At 43.7% G+C, this 20,090-nt stretch overlaps 1 protein-coding gene across 3 annotated transcripts; it reads left to right on the top strand.

Annotated features, from left to right (window-relative positions):
- Window positions 1–1,109: 1,109 nt before the first annotated feature.
- Window positions 1,110–19,230, top strand: LOC119731073 (isovaleryl-CoA dehydrogenase, mitochondrial-like). Of its 3 annotated transcripts, none has more exons than XR_005271424.1 (12): window positions 1,110–1,624; window positions 4,904–4,993; window positions 7,295–7,346; window positions 8,169–8,338; window positions 9,480–9,573; window positions 11,358–11,491; window positions 11,752–11,848; window positions 12,861–12,954; window positions 13,771–13,852; window positions 15,014–15,191; window positions 16,129–16,875; window positions 17,070–19,230. XR_005271424.1 is itself a non-coding variant. In XM_038204083.1 (11 exons), the coding sequence occupies exons 1-11, from the start codon at window positions 1,454–1,456 to the stop codon at window positions 16,260–16,262; spliced, it is 1,296 nt and encodes a 431-aa protein (XP_038060011.1). In that variant the 5' UTR covers window positions 1,110–1,453; the 3' UTR covers window positions 16,263–19,230. The 3 variants fall into 3 exon arrangements, 1 of the variants encoding a protein (XP_038060011.1); XR_005271425.1 differs by having other exon boundaries at window positions 16,129–16,879; XM_038204083.1 differs by having other exon boundaries at window positions 16,129–19,230.
- Window positions 19,231–20,090: the final 860 nt, after the last annotated feature.

The following is a 20,090-nucleotide window of genomic DNA, read 5'->3' as shown; positions in this document are numbered from 1 at the left end:
CAAAAGTGTAACTTTTTTTTCGGTACCACTTGTTATAAAGTGCATAATTGTGTACACATTATTACTGTTTTGGGCCAAACAAAGAGTATGGCTGGATTGCTAAGGAATTTCTGCATTGATCAGTCGTAATTTGAGCAAGATGTGCCCAGTAGTTTTTGAGTTAGACACAAAAGTATTAAGCGGGACTTTCTTTTTTGGTTGAGTGTATATTAACTGCCATAGGCAGAGTGGTTTTGGGGATTCCATCACTTTTCGAAAGGTGAGATGTTTTGGTGTGAATATTTTTAATGTAGATGGCTAACACCCCAAAAAGTGAACAGAAATTGAAAGATAAAGGACAAGACAATCTGAGAAACCCCAGTGATGTCAGCTTGCATGTTATTTGGCCCTGAACTGTGATGATTTTACATTATTTTCAATGGGGCTTGAATTCTCGTTTCACAATGCATGCAGTGCGCCAGAAATAAAGGTTTGCCACTGAGAGTTCATTTTTCCAAGTGCATTGTGGGAAATGGTCAACAAATTCGACACATACGGGTGCAGTGCACTAATTCAAGTGAGAATTTCTACGCCATCTTATTTATAGCATAAAATGTTCCCCAACCCTCCACAACTTCTTTTGAAAACGTAAACGGAGACCGTTTGGCTTTAAAAACGGTGGAATTGTATAAATATAGCCAAGGATCAACTCCCTGGTTATTGGGCTTCCATCTGAGGGCAGGCTTGAAAAAAAATACGTTTGAAAAATGGGTCATATTTGCCTGATGAGAAAGTAGAAGGATGCCACCTGTAAAATTGCTACATGCAGGCTTGGGAACTATCACTTTTCGGGAGATGATTTGGTTTTGGTGTGATTTTTTAGAAATGCAATTCGCTAGTCTACCCAAAATTGACAATAAATGACAAGATGAAGGATAAGACAATAATTTATTTTTTGTTTGAGAAACCCCAGTGGTGTCGGCTTGCATGTTATTTGGCCCTGAACTTTGTTAATTTTACACTGTTACCATACGAAAATAAGTGACATCAAATAATCAGACAACAGGTGGCGCTATTCTCAATTAACGGTGTCAAGTCAATCCTCGTTCTCATTGTGTCAAGCAGTACGCTCTCACCATATTTTGATCATAATATTTTGATCATATTATGTTGATCATTATGACAATAACCCTCTGATATTCAGCAGATTTGTGTTATTTATCATGAACAGTTAATAGACGAAGTTTTAATTAAATTCAACAGGTATATCTTGAGTTGTCCAGCGGGCTGTTTTTGTTCCATGATTTTGGCAAACTGTTCCCGGTCCCGACATTAAATGAACACAGCGCCACCAACAGTTCATTGTAAGAACTAGTCGGGTGTCATATATACGTGTTTCTTAGCACATCCGGTAACAACGATAGCGAAGGTGGGTACCAAACGTACTCCTACGATACGTAATTCATCAATCAAGATGGCTTCGATGTTGGTGAAAAATTTCAGAAGTTTGACGTGTTTATCGCGTCAAATACTGCCTTGTTCTAGATTTGTGGTGCCTCTACAGAAGCAGATACTCAAAAGGAGACAAGGGACGTATGTTGCTATCGATGACAACATATCCGGACTGAATGAACATGAGAGACAGGTAACGTTATCGTGCTGCCCAATATCCGGACATAATTATATGCCGTTTCGCACTGCGGAATAGTCGTACACTGTAGCCTTGTTGCCATTTTGTGATTGGACAATTAAGCCGGTTCGGGGGTCAGACAAGTCGACCGTTGAGACAACTCGACTCGGGACAAGTCGACCGTTGAGACAACTCGACCGTTGAGACAACTCGACCGTATGTGCGATAAATGGAAAGACAAGTCGACTGAATGTCAGACAAGTCGACCGTTGAGACAACTCGACTCGGGACAAGTCGACCGTTGAGACAACTCGACCGTTGAGACAAGTCGACCGTTGAGACAACTCGACCGTTGAGACTGCTCGACTTAATGGAAAATGAATACACGTGGAGCAGAAAAAGTTGCACAGCAGGCATGCTCGATGTACAGAGGGCACTCCGATCCGGTGGTCGTCGCGTCGGGCCGCCGGTGCGCCCCGCCTGCGAGGACCGGGCCGGGCCCGGCACACGGGCACGTCGACCGGCACGGCAAGTGGAAGCACAGGCCCGGCACAAACGATGTCACCGTGTACTCCTAGAACTATGAGGCTCCGCGTGAGCGGAGCCTCATAGATCAAGAAGCCCGCAAAATTGCCTGCAGCACAAAACACTAAAAGCGAAATGATGTGCATGCGTACAAGTGCATGTACCGTACCCCCCGCGGCGCGCTCTGAGCGAACCGAAAATCATCGCTCGATCATAATGCGTGCACGTTTCAAGTGTCAGGTTGGCTCAATGCGGAAAGGGCATATTTTTCATCATTTTGGCCTAAAAACCGACAGAATCCACCTATGTTAGTTCCGCACAAGATACGTGAGTATGTCAAGAGATAAAGTACGGAGTATAGGGGCAAACTGTGCAGCGGTTCTGTGTGAAATGGCTGCATTTTGATGGACGTTTTTGTACTTTATTAGTGTTTTGTGCTGCAGGCAATTTTGCGGGCTTCTTGATCTATGAGGCTCCGCTCACGCGGAGCCTCATAGTTCTAGGAGTAGTCACCGTGTACAATGTACGGTACGGCCACATTGCCCGGGGATGCGCGCACTTGGCCCGGAAAAAAACGAACGATGTGCACGAACAATCACGCTGTGCTATATCGGCTCGGTTACATGTATATGCAACAAACAAAACTCATGTGTCACCACTCCCAAACGGCGATCAGCCGCCGTCAAAATCCCGGTACTATCCCCAAAACTAGGCCCAAAAACATGCGAGGCGACTTGTCTCAACTTGGGTCGACTTGTCCCGAGTCGAGTTGTCTCAATGGTCGACTTGTCTGACCCCCCCCCCCAGGACTAGTCTGTTGTTCGTATTTTGATAACTTCAACGTGTGTACGACGTGTACCCCTAGAACTATGGGTATTAGTAATAATATGTATAAAAACGCGAAAACTCTACAAATGCAATCAACGACCGAAAAAAGTCAATGAAAGTAGAGTTGAGGGAGAGATTTCCATGAAGTTCACTCGGTGTCAGGTCAACTCGCCCCCTGGCCGACTCGCCCCCTGACCGACTCGCCCCTTACAAGCTCGCCCCCTGGCCGACTCGCCCCCTCGCCAACTCCCCTCCTAGCCGACTCGCCCCCTGACCGACTCGCTCCCTGGAAAATGATGCACCGTACGGTATGTACGGGGACATCGTAAAAAAATAAAATAAAGACAGTGGAGGGGAACACAGAGGGTCCAGCAAATCAGCTTTGTTATCTGAGTTTTGGGATTGAACTATTACAGTTGCCCAATTCAAAATTTGGTTCTGAAAGTTCCATTTCTGAGCCTCTTTTACAACTTTTTCAAAACCGTTCGGTATGTTTGATAAGAACACCACTAAACCAAAAAAATGAAAAACATTTTTTTTGATTTTTCAAATATACATCATTTATTCTGAAAAATATTTTTTAATGAAACTGAGGACCCAGAGTCGAGATTTACAATTATTACATTATGTCATTGACAAGCGGTGACCGCGGGTATACCTGCTGCGCGCTGGCACCCACCGTACCGGTACCTGTAGCTGTCGCGCGCCGGCACCTACCGATACCTGCCGTGCCCGCCGGCAGTCACCGTGAACGCTACTACGCGCACATGCCCAACGGGCCCTATATGCCACGGGCACTCTGCAAGAAATCACGCTGCGCTATATCGGTTAAGTTGTGCTAAGGTGTTTCCAACCCAAATTCTTTATAAAGCAAGGATCAATAAATTTTTTGCATTGGTATCTGAAATCCTTCAAACTTGCGTTTGAGTAATTTGGCTCCATTAAGTTTCACGTTGCGACCGGGCAATGTGCTCCACTGTCTTTATTTTTATTTCACGATGTCCCCGTACGGTGCATAATTTTCAAGGGGGCGAGTCGGTCAGGGGGGCGAGTCGGCTAGGAGGCGATTTGGCGAGGGGGCGAGTCGGCTAGGGGGCGAGTCAGCCAGGGGGCGAGCTTGTAAGGGTCGAGTCAGTCAGGGGGTGAGTCGGTCAGGGGGCGAGTCGGTAAGGGGCGAGTCGGTAAGAGGCGAGTCGGCCAGGGGGCGAGTTGACCTGCAATCGTTCACTCAACACCCTGTGTACAAACCCTATGAGATTGGACTGAAAAATTCTGTGTTTTCTAAGGAGTGTTTTCTAAGAAAATGCTTGTATTTTCTCACTGCTCAAATTGACTTTGATGACATGAAATTGCTATCTGGGGGCTTGTTAGTCAATACAGAGGAAAATTAGTGAACTTCGTGTATGGAAATCTTTCCTGTTCGCTTAAAATATAGAGTTGAATGGTGCAAAAAAAATGATGAAAACAGTCCCCTTTCCGTACCGAGGCTACAGTTTGAGTTTTAACATTTTAACGTACACGCGAAGCGTTGTTGGCGCAACGTCAGATTCTTTTGGTCTGGGAACCTACCACATACACTGTCTTTATAGTGCATATGGCAGGCGGCATCAGACGAGCCAGTCACGAGGCCTCGTGATTGGCCCGTCTGACGCCGTCCACAATGAAAAATATCCCCCCCCCCCCAAAAAAGGATGCGGCTTAAAAAAAGTATGCTACTACTTGGCCTTGTATAGCGCATAACATCATCAGAAAAATGTCAATGCGATATGGAATGGTGTCCTAATCTACACTTTTATCATGAAGACAAGCAGAAATTTTACAAATTCGCATAAAAGTTTTTAAAACATAAGATAACATGATTTTCAAGTGGTATATAATGTCCCAAGATGTTTGGGGCTGTAAACTTTTTTGGCTTATGTTACATGTATCTTTTCTTTTTAGCTCCGAGAATCAGTTTTCCGGTTTGTCCAAGACGAGCTCGCTCCAAAAGCAGCTGAGATTGATGCCAAAAATGTGTTTGAAGGACAAAAGGTAAAAAAATATTGAAGCATTATTATATTTTCATCCTCTCAATGTTAATAGCAAATTACCTGCCTATTCCCGATTTCCGATCCTTGCTTGCTGTGTGTTCCCTTTTCAAAACAATCCTTCCTAACCCAAATGACTACATTGTAGTTTAATCAAAGGAAATCTTACATTTGAATCCAGATGTCGGTGCTTTATCCTCAAATGTTTAATAAAATTGTTTGTCTCGGTGACAACACGAAGAGAGATGACCTATCCGTCAAAATCTATCAGGTGACAGGTTTTAACAGGTCTGTAAATTGGCTTCATAGTAGTACAATTGACAGGCTGTGGTAATTTTGTTAATTCCTAACCCCCTTAATGCTTCAAAATATTCTTCCCCAAAGTGGAGGAATTTGGAGGATTGAGGTTATATGGCAAATGTGCATTACTGATTTCGTAGGATGCACTTTGTCAAGGTCTTGGGCAGGACCTTGTGTGGTTTTTGCTCAGCCATGCATACAAATATGCCTGGATTATGCTTGAAATCCTCCGTACTGCTCCAGGATGTCACTGGCCAAGCCTCAACATATTGACATATGAAGACACTAATGCTGTCAATGAATGTTCCATGTGACCAAGGTACATGTAAGTTGATGTTAAAAGAGTGGTGTTATGTCATGGGAACAGTCACGGTTGCGGGGCATTTGTGTTTGTAAACACACCTGACTTGTTTGTGTATGTACCGCTTTTTTTCCATGAGGCCAATTGGAGGATTTTGCAGGATTGAGGCTACATCCTAGCAAAAAGGCCAAGGGAGTTAGTGTTACCGTTAATATACTTTTTTGGATCACTGACAACACGAAGAGAGATAACCTATCCGTCAAAATCTGGGGCCGTATCATAAGTCCGACGCCTCATAGGTCCGACGCCTCATAAGTCCGAAATTTCGGACTTCCATGTATGAGGTGTCGGACGTATGAGGCATACAATTTATTTATTCCGCCTCATAGGTCCGATGCCTCATAAGTCCGACGCCTCATAAGTCTGACAACGGAAAAACGAGGCGTTTAATTTGTCGGACTTACGAGGCATCGGAGCTATGAGGCGTCGGAGCTATGAGGCGTCGGAACTATGAGGCATCGGACTTATGAGGCGTCGGACCTGTGAGGCGTCGGACTTCTGGGCCTTTATTTGGTTAGGGGATGCGATTTTGTCGGACTTATGAGGCGTCGGACCTATGAGGCGTCGGACTTATGAGCGAACCCCCAAAATCTATCAGGTGACAGGTTTTAACAGTTTGGTACATGGCTCATATTGGTACAATTGACAGGCTGTGGTAGTTTTGTTAACTGAGGGTACCATGCCTTGGCTGACATTGATAGATGTGGTGGGTCAGTGCTGGTGATTGCCTGTCAATGATGGATTTAGCTCAGTAACAATGATGGCACAAAAGGTTCACTCATGCATATATCCCAGCCAAACAAAGGCATTGCCCCCTAAGATGGCTGCTACGCAAGTTGTAGCAGTATTCAAGGTCACCCTACCTATCAAACCCCTTCAACAGGCTTTGACAGTTATGTGGTTTTACTCTATAGGGTTGCAGACCAGTAAATAAACTGCCATAGACCCTACTGATAATTGCCCCCACTCTAAAAATGCAGGAAAAATACTCACAACTCTCCAAGGTGTTCGAGTCACACATCAAATTAAAGCTTATTTCATCATCTTTCATTTTCTTTTCAATTTTCGGGGGTTAACTGATGACTTTTAGGAGAAATTTCCATTCAAAGATAATCACCCCTTAACCCTACAAGGGCCGGGGGGGGGGGGGGAGTGGAATCCCCCCCTCCCCCTCAACTTTGTCCGCGATAGCCTTGACATTTTTTTTCGCGACCCAAGCTGTTAATGAGTGTTATGACTTTTTAACCTCAAGCCTTGCGCATCTTTTGATACCAAAAACATAAAAATCGTACCACGGGATGCCGCGCAGCAAAACATTTTCCCAACTGAATTTTTTGAAAACTGAATTTTCCCATAAACGCCGTGTACACAGAGCAGAATTGCCATTCGTACATATGAATAAATAATAAGCCATAATTCCAAAACCCTTTGACCTATAGTCATGAAATTTCTTGGGTATGCTCATGAAGAGTTGCTCTATGCATGTACCGAGTTTCAAATTTTTGTCAATCGATGGCCGAGATTTGAGGGGGGGGGGGGCGGAATCGGCTTTTTGACGGTTTGTGACAGTGCTATCAGTAGGAGCGTCAATAATTATTTATTTTTCCTTGCCCTTACCCTTACCCTTGCTATTTATTTTCGCAGGAATTCTGGCGGAAACTGGGTGATATGGGCCTCCTGGGCTTGACTGTTCCTGGTATGTCAATATTTTCATGTTCTTATTTTGCCTGCTTCATTTTCCAACCGCCTCCTTTTTAACCAGTTTGCAATGGAGGACGTGATAACACGCACTGGCTGTTTTTACACACAGGCACGGCTGATGTGTTAAGACGTCGAGATTACCTCGACTCGCCCCCGGGTGACGTCTAAACACGCTAATCCCTCGTGCCTTTTGTACACACACATGAAGTTCTTGAAGTCTGTGGAGGCCGACCACGTGTTGATCTTGAATTAGCCGTTGTGCACGGCCTATTGTACAATTTACGCTCCAGTGCAGAAGTGCACACCCCGGAGTATTGAAACATATGAGGTTTCGGCAAGAAACAGCGTACAAATAGTGTTGACATTCCGCATGTCGAATCGCATGATGCCTTGCGCGTGCTGCACGGATTGCACTTTGAAAGGAGTCTTGCAACCAAGACTTGCAATTTGCATGTGGACACGAACTAAGCTGGTCAAGTTCCCCATTGATCATGTTGATATAATGATGTACTGCCGTGTTACCAGTCATTACCAGTGTGCATGCACATATGTATTATGTACGTGCGTGCATTTGGCCAGCGATCGCTTCAGTACCATATTTGGTAAGGAAAAAATTAAGACAACACTTCGAAAACTGTTTGTTAGGTTCCTTTTCAAGTTTTCGTGCATCTTTTTGGCAGTTAAATATGGAATTCCGGGTTGTCCTTATTTTCCGTGAAATTCCGTCCGTTTTCCGTATTGCAGAGGACTCGGCACTTCAGTTCATTCCCTTTATTAATTTATGTCAACTAGTTTGCTTTTAAAATGTCTGAAACAGAGGAGTATGGAGGCACCGGGGGAAGCTACCTGGACCATTCCATCGTTATGGAGGAAATGTCGAGAGGGTCGGCAGCCGTTGCGTTAAGCTACGGCGCCCACTCAAACCTCTGCGTCAATCAGCTCGTCCGCAACGGCAACGAGGAACAGAAGCAGAAATACTTGCCCAAGGTACAATGTTCTCGAGGGCTTGTCTCGTTGGAATGTTTGTGCCGTGGTCCAAATCGTTACGGTGAAATTTGAGGGGGCAATTGGGGGGCAAGGAAATAATTTTTGGGGGCAGTCAAAACAAATCTCAAGCCTGTGTGCGTACGCGCGTACCATTGTCAATGGTCCGGAAATATACCACTAGAGCAGCTTAGAGGTGTACTCGTTTTTATGAACATGATGAAAGAGAAATGTATCAAACCGCAGAATGGTGTATAACAAATTTCATAACAAATGTACAAAGACGTTGGCTGCACACTATCTACGGCTGTATAAAAGCAGGTGTGGCGTGCTTTGTGGCACACAATTGTATGAATTTTAACAGTGAAGAAAGTAAACATAATTAATCTACTTGTAGATAAAGTGTGCGGGGGAAAACTGGGGTGGGGCAAACTCGGGGGGAGGGGGGCAAGGACAAAACTTGGAAGGGGGCAAATTCTCCCCATCCCCCCCTCCTCTCCTTATGTAGCGCCACCAGTCATGGCCTAGCAGTTAAGAGCACCGGACTCATGTTCTGGTGTTTCAGAGGCAACAGTGACGTGGGTTCGAGCCCGCTGGCAGACACTTGTGCTCTTAAGCAAGGCACTTAACCATTATTGCTTCGTCCTTCGGACGGGATGGAAAGCCGTAGGTCCGGTGTGTTGTATAATGCACGTAAAAGAACCCAGTAAACACTTATCGCTAAGAGAAGGGGTTTGCCCCGGTGTTTCTGGCCTCCTGTATAAACTCCCACGTGGAGTATTTAGAAGAAGAACCAACCAAGAACACCAAGAACAACTACTAAGGACTGGTCTCAATTCATATCCTGGACAAGTTCAAGACAAATTGCGGACGTTGTATCAGGTGTACATGTATATAAGTTGCAGGATCCTGAACAACTTCCCGGCAATCTTCCCGCAATGAAGTTACCAGTGTTGGTGAGTCGAGCAGTTGCTGATGAAAATTTCCCCGGAACATGTCCGGGACAAATGCAGAGCTTCTTCCAGTGAAGATGAGTGTTTCTATCCGCAACTTGTCTGGAACTCGTCTCTGAGGGGATATGAGATGGGCCCTCATGATTTCTTGATTGTGACAATTCACACTGATTCTTTGCTCGTTTCGGCAGCTGATTAGCGGTGAGCATATCGGGGCCTTAGCCATGAGTGAAGCCAACAGTGGATCCGATGTCGTCTCCATGAAGCTCAAAGCAGAACACAAAGGTAAAGTAGAATAGTGCTTGTGGACAAACACACGGCTGTTTTGTAGGCGTTTCCTATGGCAGAGATCCTGGGGTGGATGGGGGGATATATTCTTCCCCTCCCCACTTTTTGGGAAGGGGGTATGATGTATACAATCACCGCCCTCTCCCCCACCCCCCCCCCCCCCCAGAATTTCCAACACCCTTTCACCCTTTATTAAATAGCGCCCTCAATCTGCGAATAGGTCCCCCCCCCCCCTTTTCAAATATTTTGCAGGCGCAATTTTTTTTCAGGGACACTTTTTTGGGGATTGTGCCAACAAAAATGCTGATCATCCCCCCACTTTGTGACACAAATCTCCGCCATCGAATGTACATGCACATGAATATTCATATTGGGCTGTGTAGAAGTGAATTTGGTGTTACAAATTAGCAAAATGACGCCATATGAATGTTAAAAGCGTCATCAATTGATTTGGAGCAACATCAGCCCTGTCTTGGCCTGTATCTAGTTTGAAATCAGTCTGATTGCTTTTTTTATGATCAAATTGTGAACCAAAATAATGGGTTATTGAAAATATTTGTGAGAAAAGCTCATTGGCTTACTTCCCTGTACTGACACAACAAATCACCAAAAACAAGAACATTTATGTCAGAGAAAAATCCAAAATTCTGGCAACTTTCGGTGCCAACATAGCTGTAACATTGAGATTTCTGCCTGAAATGACATCACACTTTTGCTCATGAATATGGAAATTTTCATTTGCATAAAAACCAAAAAGGCTTAAAATACCTTGAAAATGCCAATGTGGCAAAGCAAAATTGAAAATAGGGCTAAATGGTATATAAAAGTTCATTTCCAAGGATTGCATTAACCCTAACCTCTTAGGCTCCTTTTGCTAGGAACCATCCTCAATCCTCCAAAATCCTCCAAAATTTTGTTTGTAACAACGCCTGAATCCTTCGAAATTGTCGGACAGTCCTGCCTCAAAATACATTCATCGTCAATCCTTCAAAATCCTCATCCAAAAATTTTGCACTCATGGCCAAATGAAGGATAACCAACGCCTCAATCCTTAAAAATCATCAGACAGTCCTGCCTCAAATGCATTCATCGCCAATCCTCCAAAATCATCCTCATCTTCAAACACCATTCATCCTCAATCCTCCAAAATCATCCTCATCTTCAAACACCATTCATCCTCAATCCTCCAAAATCATCCTCCAAAATCATCATGTGCTTCAACACCGTTCATCCTCAATCCTCCAAAATCCTCATGTGCTTCAACACCATTCATCCTCAAGCCTCCAAAATCCTCATGTGCTTCAACACCATTCATCCTCAATCGTCCCAAATCCTCATGTGCTTCAACACCATTCATCCTCAATCCTCCAAAATCCTCATGTGCTTCAACACCGTTCATCCTCAATCCTCCAGAATCATCATGTGCTTCAACACCATTCATCCTCAATCCTCCAAAATCATCATGTGCTTCAACACCATTCATCCTCAATCCTCCAAAATGCTCACGTGCTTCAACACCATTCATCCTCAAGCCTCCAAAATCCTCATGTGCTTCAACATAATTCATCCTCAATCCTCCAAAATCCTCATGTGCTTCAACACCATTCATCCTCAATCCTCCAAAACCATTGTGTTCTCAAACACCATTCATCCTCAATCCTCAAAAATTCTCCAAAACCGCAATGATGATTTTGGAGGATCGAGGTGGGTATTGGTTAAAAAAATTTAATTGCGTGGGGCAATTTCAGTTTAAACAACGCATGACTTTGTTCTGATTCTAGGAGACCATTACTTATTGAACGGTACAAAGTTTTGGATCACCAACGGTCCTGATGCTGACGTGCTCATTGTCTACGCGAAGACGGACTTATCGGCTGAAGCCAAGCACGGAATTACGACATTCATCATAGAAAAGGTGAACACACGAGCGTTTCCACTCAATTATAAACATCAATGCCAAAACTTGCCCAAAAGCCAAATACTACAAATCACAAACACGTACTGCTATATCAGTTTGAAGCTTTTTATCTGTATTTTATCAAAATATAATTTAGTTATAACAATGTTCTAAAAGCTCAACTATTACTTTGAACTGGTGATGTTATTTAGCATGACAAATGGTTGAAAAGAGTGTCATTATGGTGTATGGAAATGAAGTTTCACTTTGATCTTCAGGACTTTGAGGGATTCAGCACGTCCCCTAAGCTGGACAAGCTGGGTATGCGGGGATCCAACACTAGTGAGCTGGTTTTCGACAACTGCAAAGTACCAGGTATGAAACGAAACATGTCTTTATTTGCCCCCTCCCCCCCCCCAAAAAAAACCCTCTGACCCAGCCATGCCCAAGTCCAGCCCTGCCCCAGGTATGCCCCCAGGCCTGCTCAAGCCCTGCCCCCAGTCCAGCCAAATCCCTGACCAAAGCCCCACTCAACCCCCCCCCCCTCGTCCCACTCATAGTCCCACCCCTAGTTTCACTCCTAGTCCCACCCCTATGTAGTCCCACCCCTAGTCCCTCTCCTAGTCCTCCCCTAGTCCCACTCCTATAGTCCCACTCCTAGTCCGACCCCTAGTCCCACTCCTAGTCCCTCCCCTAGTCCCACTCCTAGTCCCACCCCTAGTCCCACTCCTAGTCCCACCCCTAGTCCCACTCCTAGTCCCACCCCTAGTCCCACCCCTAGTCCCACTCCTAGTTCCACCCCTAGTCCCACTCCTAGTCCCTCCCCTAGTCCCACCTCTAGTCCAGCCCCTAGTCCCACCCCCTAGTCCCACCCCTAGTCCCACCCTAGTCCCACCCCTAGTCCCACCTCTAGTCCAACCCCTAGCCCCACCCCCTAATCCCACCCCTAGTCCCACTCCTAGTCCCGCCCCAGTCCCACCCCACTAATGCCCTCGGCCCTGCCCTCAGCCCTGCTCAAGCCCTGCCTAAAACCCTGTTCAAGCCCCTCCAGTCCCACCCTAGAACCACTCCCTAGCCACACCCTTTGGCCTTTGCCACGCCCCAACCCTGACCCCAGCACAGCCAAAGCCTTCCCAAGACTTTGCTTAAGCACCCTTAGCCCAGCCACACCTCAGCCCTACCCTCAGCTCCACCCCATGCCCTGCCACAGCCCTGCCTCAGCCCTACCCTCAGCCCCGCCCCATGCCCCGCCCCAGCTCTTCCCCAGCCCCGCCCCAGCCCTGCCTTCAAGCCCCACCCCCAGGAAGAAGGGGCCCATTGTTGTCTAAATGTCCAAAGCAACACTCTCGCTCACGGTGCAGTTTTCAACATTTGTCTGCGTTTCCAGTTGAGAATGTGATGGGCCCACTAAACAAGGGAGTGTATGTTCTGATGAGCGGCCTCGATCTGGAGCGGTTGATACTATCGGGAGGCCCAGTTGGGTAAGCATATTCCGTTGAAAATCCGCTAAGCAAAAATAACGTGCTGAGCACACTTGGTATTAAGGTATAGCGCATCATTTGCTTTTCATGCACTTTTTTCGTTTACAATTATAACACCACTCAAAATCAAAACAATAACGCTCAAACCTACCCTGTTGAACTTTCAGCACATTGGTAGGAATGTGCATTCACGGTTAGAGTCAGGTTGGCATAGCGGTACTTTCCTCGCCTTCCACCACTGTGACCCGGGTTCGAATCCCGCCTGGGCCAATATGTGGATGGGGTTTTCAGTCCCTGCCTGATTCGTGGGTTTTCCCCAGAATATTCTTCTGGGCTTTTCCTCCCACCTATAAAACTGTAATTTCTTCTCTTTGTCTTCTCTCCACTGGTTTCTTCAGGCTTACGAGCTGCAGTGCCTAGGGCGCTTTTGAGGAATCCTTGGTTTTATTACCAGTAATGATTAATAATAATCGCAAAAGTGGACCCCGAAATTCGTTCTCGCACGCATAATAAGGAATTACACAAAAATGCCCAGTTTTGAAGGGATAGTTGTGTGGATGTTTATATCCTACTTTTAAATGTTATTTTCGATGAAAATCATTTCGTTCAAAGCGTGTTCTGTAGTCCAATTGGGCTGTTCCAGGACCTAGTGTCCCTTTAATCCAATAAGCCTTTCGATAATAATGCAGTAAGTTCCTGTTTGAAAATGCAAATGAGCCTATATGCCTTTTTGCGACAGACTTGATGTTGACTATTTTATTTGAATCCCCAAATTTACAATGATTTTTTTTTGGTCTAATGTCCATTCTATGTTAGTCTGATGCAAGCGTGTATGGACGTCACAGTTCCTTACTTAATGACAAGGACGGCCTTTGGAAAGCCCATCGGAGAATTCCAGGTAAAAAACGGAAGTACATCTCACTTCCAGAATTACAACTTGATTTTATGAACTTGGTTTTTCTTTGGCCAAGTGTTGAAGCCAAAACAAATTTATCACAAGTCCATCACAAGTCATCACAAGTTAATCACAAAACCATTACAAGTCCATCACAAGTCCAACACAAGTCCAACACAAGTTAATCACAAGTCCATAACAAGTCCATCACAAGTCCATCATAAGTCCATCACAAGTCCAACACAAGTTAATCACAAGTCCATCACAAGTCCATCACAAGTCCATCACAAGTCCATCACAAGTCTATCACAAGTCCATCACAAGTTCATCACCAGTCCATCACAAGTCCATCACAAGTCCATCACAAGTCCATCACAAGTTAATCACAAGTCCATCACAAGTTCATCACCAGTCCATCACAAGTCCATCACAAGTCCAACACAAGTTCACCACAAATTCATCACAAGTCCATCACAAGTCCAACACAAGTCCATCACAAGTCCATCACAAGTCCATCACAAGTCCAACACAAGTCCAACACAAGTTAATCACAAGTCCATCACAAGTCCATCACAAGTCCAACACAAGTTCACCACAAATTCATCACCAGTCCATCACAAGTCCAACACAAGTTCACCACAAATTCATCACCAGTCCATCACAAGTCCATCACAAGTCCAACACAAGTTAATCACAAGTCCATCACAAGTCCATCACAAGTCCAACACAAGTTAATGACAAGTCCATCACAAGTCCATCACAAGTCCATCACAAGTCCATCACAAGTTAATCACAAGTCCATCACAAGTCCATCACAAGTCCATCACAAGTCCATCACAAGTCCAACACAAGTTAATCACAAGTCCATCACAAGTCCATCACAAGTCCAACACAAGTTCACCACAAAGTCATCACCAGTCCATCACAAGTCCATCACAAGTTAATCACAAGTCCATCACAAGTCCATCACAAGTCCACCACAAGTTCACCACAAATTCATCACCAGTCCATCACAAGTCCATCACAAGTCCATCACAAGTCCATCACAAGTTCACAAGGCCATCACAAGTTCATCACAAGTTCATCACAAGTCCATCACAAGAAAATAACAAGTCCGTTACAAGTCTTGATTTTAGTTTTATTTTGCTTTTCTGCTTTCTTCAGCTGATGCAAGCCAAGATGGCGGACATGTACACGCGGCTCAACGTCTGCCGGTCCTATCTCTACAACGTGGCCAGGGCGGCCGACAAGGGTTTTGTGAGCGCCAAAGACTGCGCAGCGGTAATCTTGTACACGGCGGAGAACGCCACACAGATGGCATTGGATGCCATTCAGTGCCTTGGTAAGATAGATCCTATTAAAGATGCGTTTCCATTTGCTCTGAAAAAAAAAATGCTTTTGTTTTCTTCTAACATTAACAAAAAACTACTTTTCACGTGGGTATGATTTGTCGGGATTTATCCAGAATTCCGGAATTTCTGTGAGAGGAATCGGAATTTCCTTGAGATGATCCGGATTTCCTGATTTCCGGATTTCCCCTTTTCGGACAAAAGAAAGCGAAAGACTGGTGCAAGTCAACCAGCTAAATGTCCCGCCCATGGGACGTCGTTGCTAGGTAAAAGGGCGCCCTCTTTTGTTGGCGCATGGAGCCCATTTAAGGGTTCTGTTGCAATAAATGTTACATATCCCCAAAGGTAAGAACAGCTCTATTGGTGGCTTGGTTCCCCAAGGTCCTTCCTATAATTTTGATTAAATAAATACACCGCAAATCTTGGGGATGCTTTGGCCGCCGACGCGCGACGCGACTTGCAAAACCCTCCGACTAATGTTTTGTGGATTTTTCAATTTCCTTAAATCTCTCCCCTGACTTTTCCCCGATTTAGGATTTCATTTTGTGCACAAACGAACCTGCCCTGCGACAGCCGAATCATCCTCTGTTAACAAGCAGGGTTCAAAATTCCCAATGGGCTGGTGGGCTGTGGCCAGTGATTTTGGTGTCGGTCTTGCAACATTGCAACAAAACAAGCCCGCAGTCTAGTGATTTTTCCTAACATTCCGGAACTGATCTGTCCTAGTTCAGCGTTACATTGATAATTATCTCTGTCCTTTATTATTTTTGTCTTTTTTTTTTCATACTGCTTGCATGCCTAAGTACGTGAATACAAGTTTATTCGATGAATCCTCCACCCTGAGAATGATGGAGCTTTCATCGACGCAAAAATGATTTCAAAACGCTTATAAAAATGGCAGTTTCGTCCCTCTTTTTGGTTGTGTTTTAGGTGGAAATGGTTACATCAATGACTACCCTACAGGACGATTGTTGAGAGATGCCAAGCTGTATGAGATAGGGGCAGGAACAAGCGAAATAAGGAGACTTATCATTGGTCGAGCCCTGAATGCAGAATATAAATAAGCATATGAATATTCATTACTTGAGGGTATGTTCAATTGTGCATGGTGAGATGAGGGTTATCATTGGCTGAGCCCTGAATATAAATAAGCCTTTGAATATTCATAGCTTGTAGGTATGTTAAAATGTGAATGGTGAGATAATTGGGCTTATCATTAGCCCAGCCCTCGATGCAGAATATAAATAAGCCTATGAACATGATGAATATTCATAGCTTGAAGGTTTGCTAAGTTGTGAAAATTGAAATAAGGGAGGCTTATTATTGGCCCAGCCTTCAGTGCAGAATGTAAATAAGCATATGAATATTCATAGCTTGAAGGTATGTTAAATTGTGAATAGTGAGATAAGGAGGCTTATCATTGGCCCAGCCCTGAATGCAGGATATAAATTGCCTATACATATTAATGTCTTGAATGTACATGTATGTTAAATGGTGAAAAGTGAGATAAGGGAGGCTTATCATTGGTCCAGCCTTAGGTGCAGAATGTAAATAAGCCTATGAATATTCATAGCTTGAAGGTATGTTAAATTGTGAATAGTGAGATAAGGAGGCTTATCATTGGCCCAGCCCTCGATGCAGCATATCAATAAGCCTACGAATATTCATAGCTTGAAGGTATGTTAAATTGTGAATAGTGAAATAAGGGGTTTATCATTGTCCCAAGCCCTCGATGCAGAATATTAATAAGCCTATGAATATTCATAGCTTGAAGGTATATTAAATTGTGAATAGTGAGATAAGGAGGCTTATCATTGGCCCAGCCCTCGATGCAGCATATCAATAAGCCTACGAATATTCATAGCTTGAAGGTATGTTAAATGGTGGTTGGCAAGTTGAAGGTTGGCTTATTGGCCCGGCCCTCAATGCAAAGTATGAATATTCACAGTTAAAGGTATTCTTAATCTGATTTGCAAGATAAGGTGGCTTATCTTTGGCTGAGCACTCAATGCAAAGTATTACTAAGCTATGAATATTCAAAGTTGAGTGCTGAGCCATATGCAAATTGGAGATATGACTGAGTGCCTCATGTTTATTCATGACTTGTGCTTCCCATTCTCCCCTAAATCAATATCATTAGATATGGTGGTGTTACATGTATATATTAATCGTTTTGTAGAAAACACCCTCTTACTTTGCGACAGCATGACTATGCATATGCATGAGAATATAAAATGGTGGTTGTGCTATGAACACGTTCGACGGTGGACAAAGGAATCATGTGCTGCCTGTAGTATGTAGTTTTTTGGGCAAGGAGTTTTAACTGCTCAGACTTTGGATGTCAGTGCAGATATGTTTGAATGTTGATGTGTAGACAGTTTTCTTTTTAAATATTATTTTAATTTCATATTGTTGTGGTTTCATCAGTGAGTGTTTCTCAGGGAAATGTTTTGTGGTTTCCGGTCAAAAAGTGTTTCTAATTGTTCTGCCATCTTTAAATTTGGGGGGTTCCGATTTACTTGTTCACTATTTGCTGAGACTTGGTTTGCAACAACCACGAAAGAAAACAGGACTAGGCACATCTAGAAAAGATCAAGTCAGGTCAGGTCAGTCAGGTTGGGTCAGGTCAATCAGGTTGGGTCAGGTCAATCCGGTCAGTTCGGGTTGGGTCTCTTTGACATTCGGTGAGGTCAGGTCAGGTCAGGTCATTCAGGTCGCATCAGGTCAGGTCAGGTCATTCAGGTTTGGTCAGGTCGGGTTTATTCAAGTCTTGATTTTAAGAGACAGTCAGGTCAGGTCAAGTCAGGTTAGTCAGGTCGGGTCGGGTCGAGTCCGGCTTATTCTAGTCTACATCCCAAGAGACAGTCCGGTCCGGTCGGTCGGTCGGTCGGTCGGTCAGTGCGTGCGTGTGTGCTAAATAAGTGCTAAGAGCACACTAGGTTGCCCTCTGGGACCAGCACAAATGTAGTCTTGCAAGATACACGTAAGGCCACGAGACGCTTTAAAAGATCACTGACAGTAAGAAATGATATATAGAGACAACACAACACTGCAGGTGCACGCTTACACTCTATCTAAAGTGCTTTTATTGAATGAATACATGTTTAAATTTAACACAGAAAAGAGACGTGAAAAAAAAGGCTTGTGTCGTGATATGCCAAACTTTCTCCATCATGTCTCTGACTAAATATTCAATTAATTTCATTGGCTTTAAGGTAATGGTCACCATTTGCTGAAAAAGCTATATTTGCCTTTTCAAGAAACAATAAATAATAAATCTGAAGCAGGTTATTAATACAAAACTCAGTAAGACAATGTCGAAATTGTGTACAGTAGATGTCATACTTTTGAGAAAACTGTAACAATGCATCTTTATTTTTTTCTCACGCAAAGCATGTTTTTGTTGGCTGTTTGAAGGTTTGATCCATAACCATCGCGATGAATTGATGGTTATTCTTTTTGCCTGGAAAAAGACAGAATACTGGGTGGAAATTATTTCACAGGATGCTTTATATCCTTTTATTTTCTAAAATTTAAGAAGGATAATTCATTATATTTTGATAGTTTTATGTTTGAGTGTTTGCAAATGGTGTCGATTACCTTAAACCACTTCAAAAGTTAAAGGAAAGGGGAAAAAAGAAAGGGAAAAAAACCCAAAACAATTTGCTAAGGAATATTTCCAGTTACAATTGGTTTGTATCTATTTCCACCAGTTACTGAGATTCATGCTTAACCATGTGGGAAAGGACAATTAATAAAGAGTAATAATCTATATATAATAATGCTGCTTATTTCTAATAAAAAAATAGTGTATACCAGATTTGCTAAGATAATTAAGTAAGGTATATTGGATATTTGAAAAGTTTCATGCAATATTTTTTGGAATTTTATATAGTGTTGTAGAACAAAATTGTCGGCAGTGCATACTGAATAATATTCATTCCATGGGTTTACGAAGTGATTTTGAGTGGGTAAACTCTTTTGTAGTGACTCAAATTTACCCACTTCAAATAGCGCCCTCTTATTGTGTCCGCCATACCTTAACAAGAATAATAGCTTGTAACGCTTGCAGTTATTATCCAAGTTTCAGGTTAACTTTCATCCGGAGATTGTCAAATCGAAGTGTTTTCTGGGTCCAAGAAAATCCCGACAAATTGTGTAACATTTCCAGAAAAATGTTGAAAACGCCCGTTAGTTTACATCTGGCGCGTCAGCGATTTTTGCCTCTCCTTTAAGTATTTCTAGCAGTGAAAAAAAAAAAGCCATTGAATTTCAACTCAAAAAGGAAACCGTCATTTTTGGCGAGCTGTGAAGCAGAAGCGAGCCTATGTGATACCAATTTCCGTCCGTCCGCCCTTACCAGGGACCACTTGAGGGGTACCCGTCCTTTGTTCGAGGTACCCCACATATAAAATCTTGAGAAAAAAAGGTACCCCGCAACGAAATCTTTAGAAATAGGGACAATGGGACAACAATGCTGATAACAATGTTGAAGTTTTTGGTTCTAGCTAACTTGGGGAAAAATGAAATGCAGTTTAATACATGTATCATCTTTATAACTTCAGTTAGGTTCATATTGCAGTAAATTGTATTATTTTATTGAGGATTTTTAATTCAAGAAAATATTTTATTAAGTTTTTAACTGTTACATGTTCATGTTAACCGGTATAACAGGTACATGTATGTATACCGATATAACATTTACACTATGCATTTCGGGGATGTGCATGTACTTGAACTTTTAGTTTTATGTGGTTGGAGTAGGGATGGGGTAGGGGAGGATGGGGTGGGGAATAGGGGTGGGGGATAGGGGTTGGAGTTGGGGTTTGGGTTGGTATAGGGATGGGTACGGGAGCTAGGGTGGGGTGGGTGGGTGGGTTGGGGCGGGGGAT

Source organism: Patiria miniata, unplaced genomic scaffold (genome assembly GCF_015706575.1).
Source record: "Patiria miniata isolate m_02_andy unplaced genomic scaffold, ASM1570657v1 HiC_scaffold_23, whole genome shotgun sequence".
Classification (NCBI taxonomy): domain Eukaryota; kingdom Metazoa; phylum Echinodermata; class Asteroidea; order Valvatida; family Asterinidae; genus Patiria; species Patiria miniata.
Note: the sequence above shows the minus strand (reverse complement) of the source record. Positions and strands in the feature narration are given on the sequence as shown.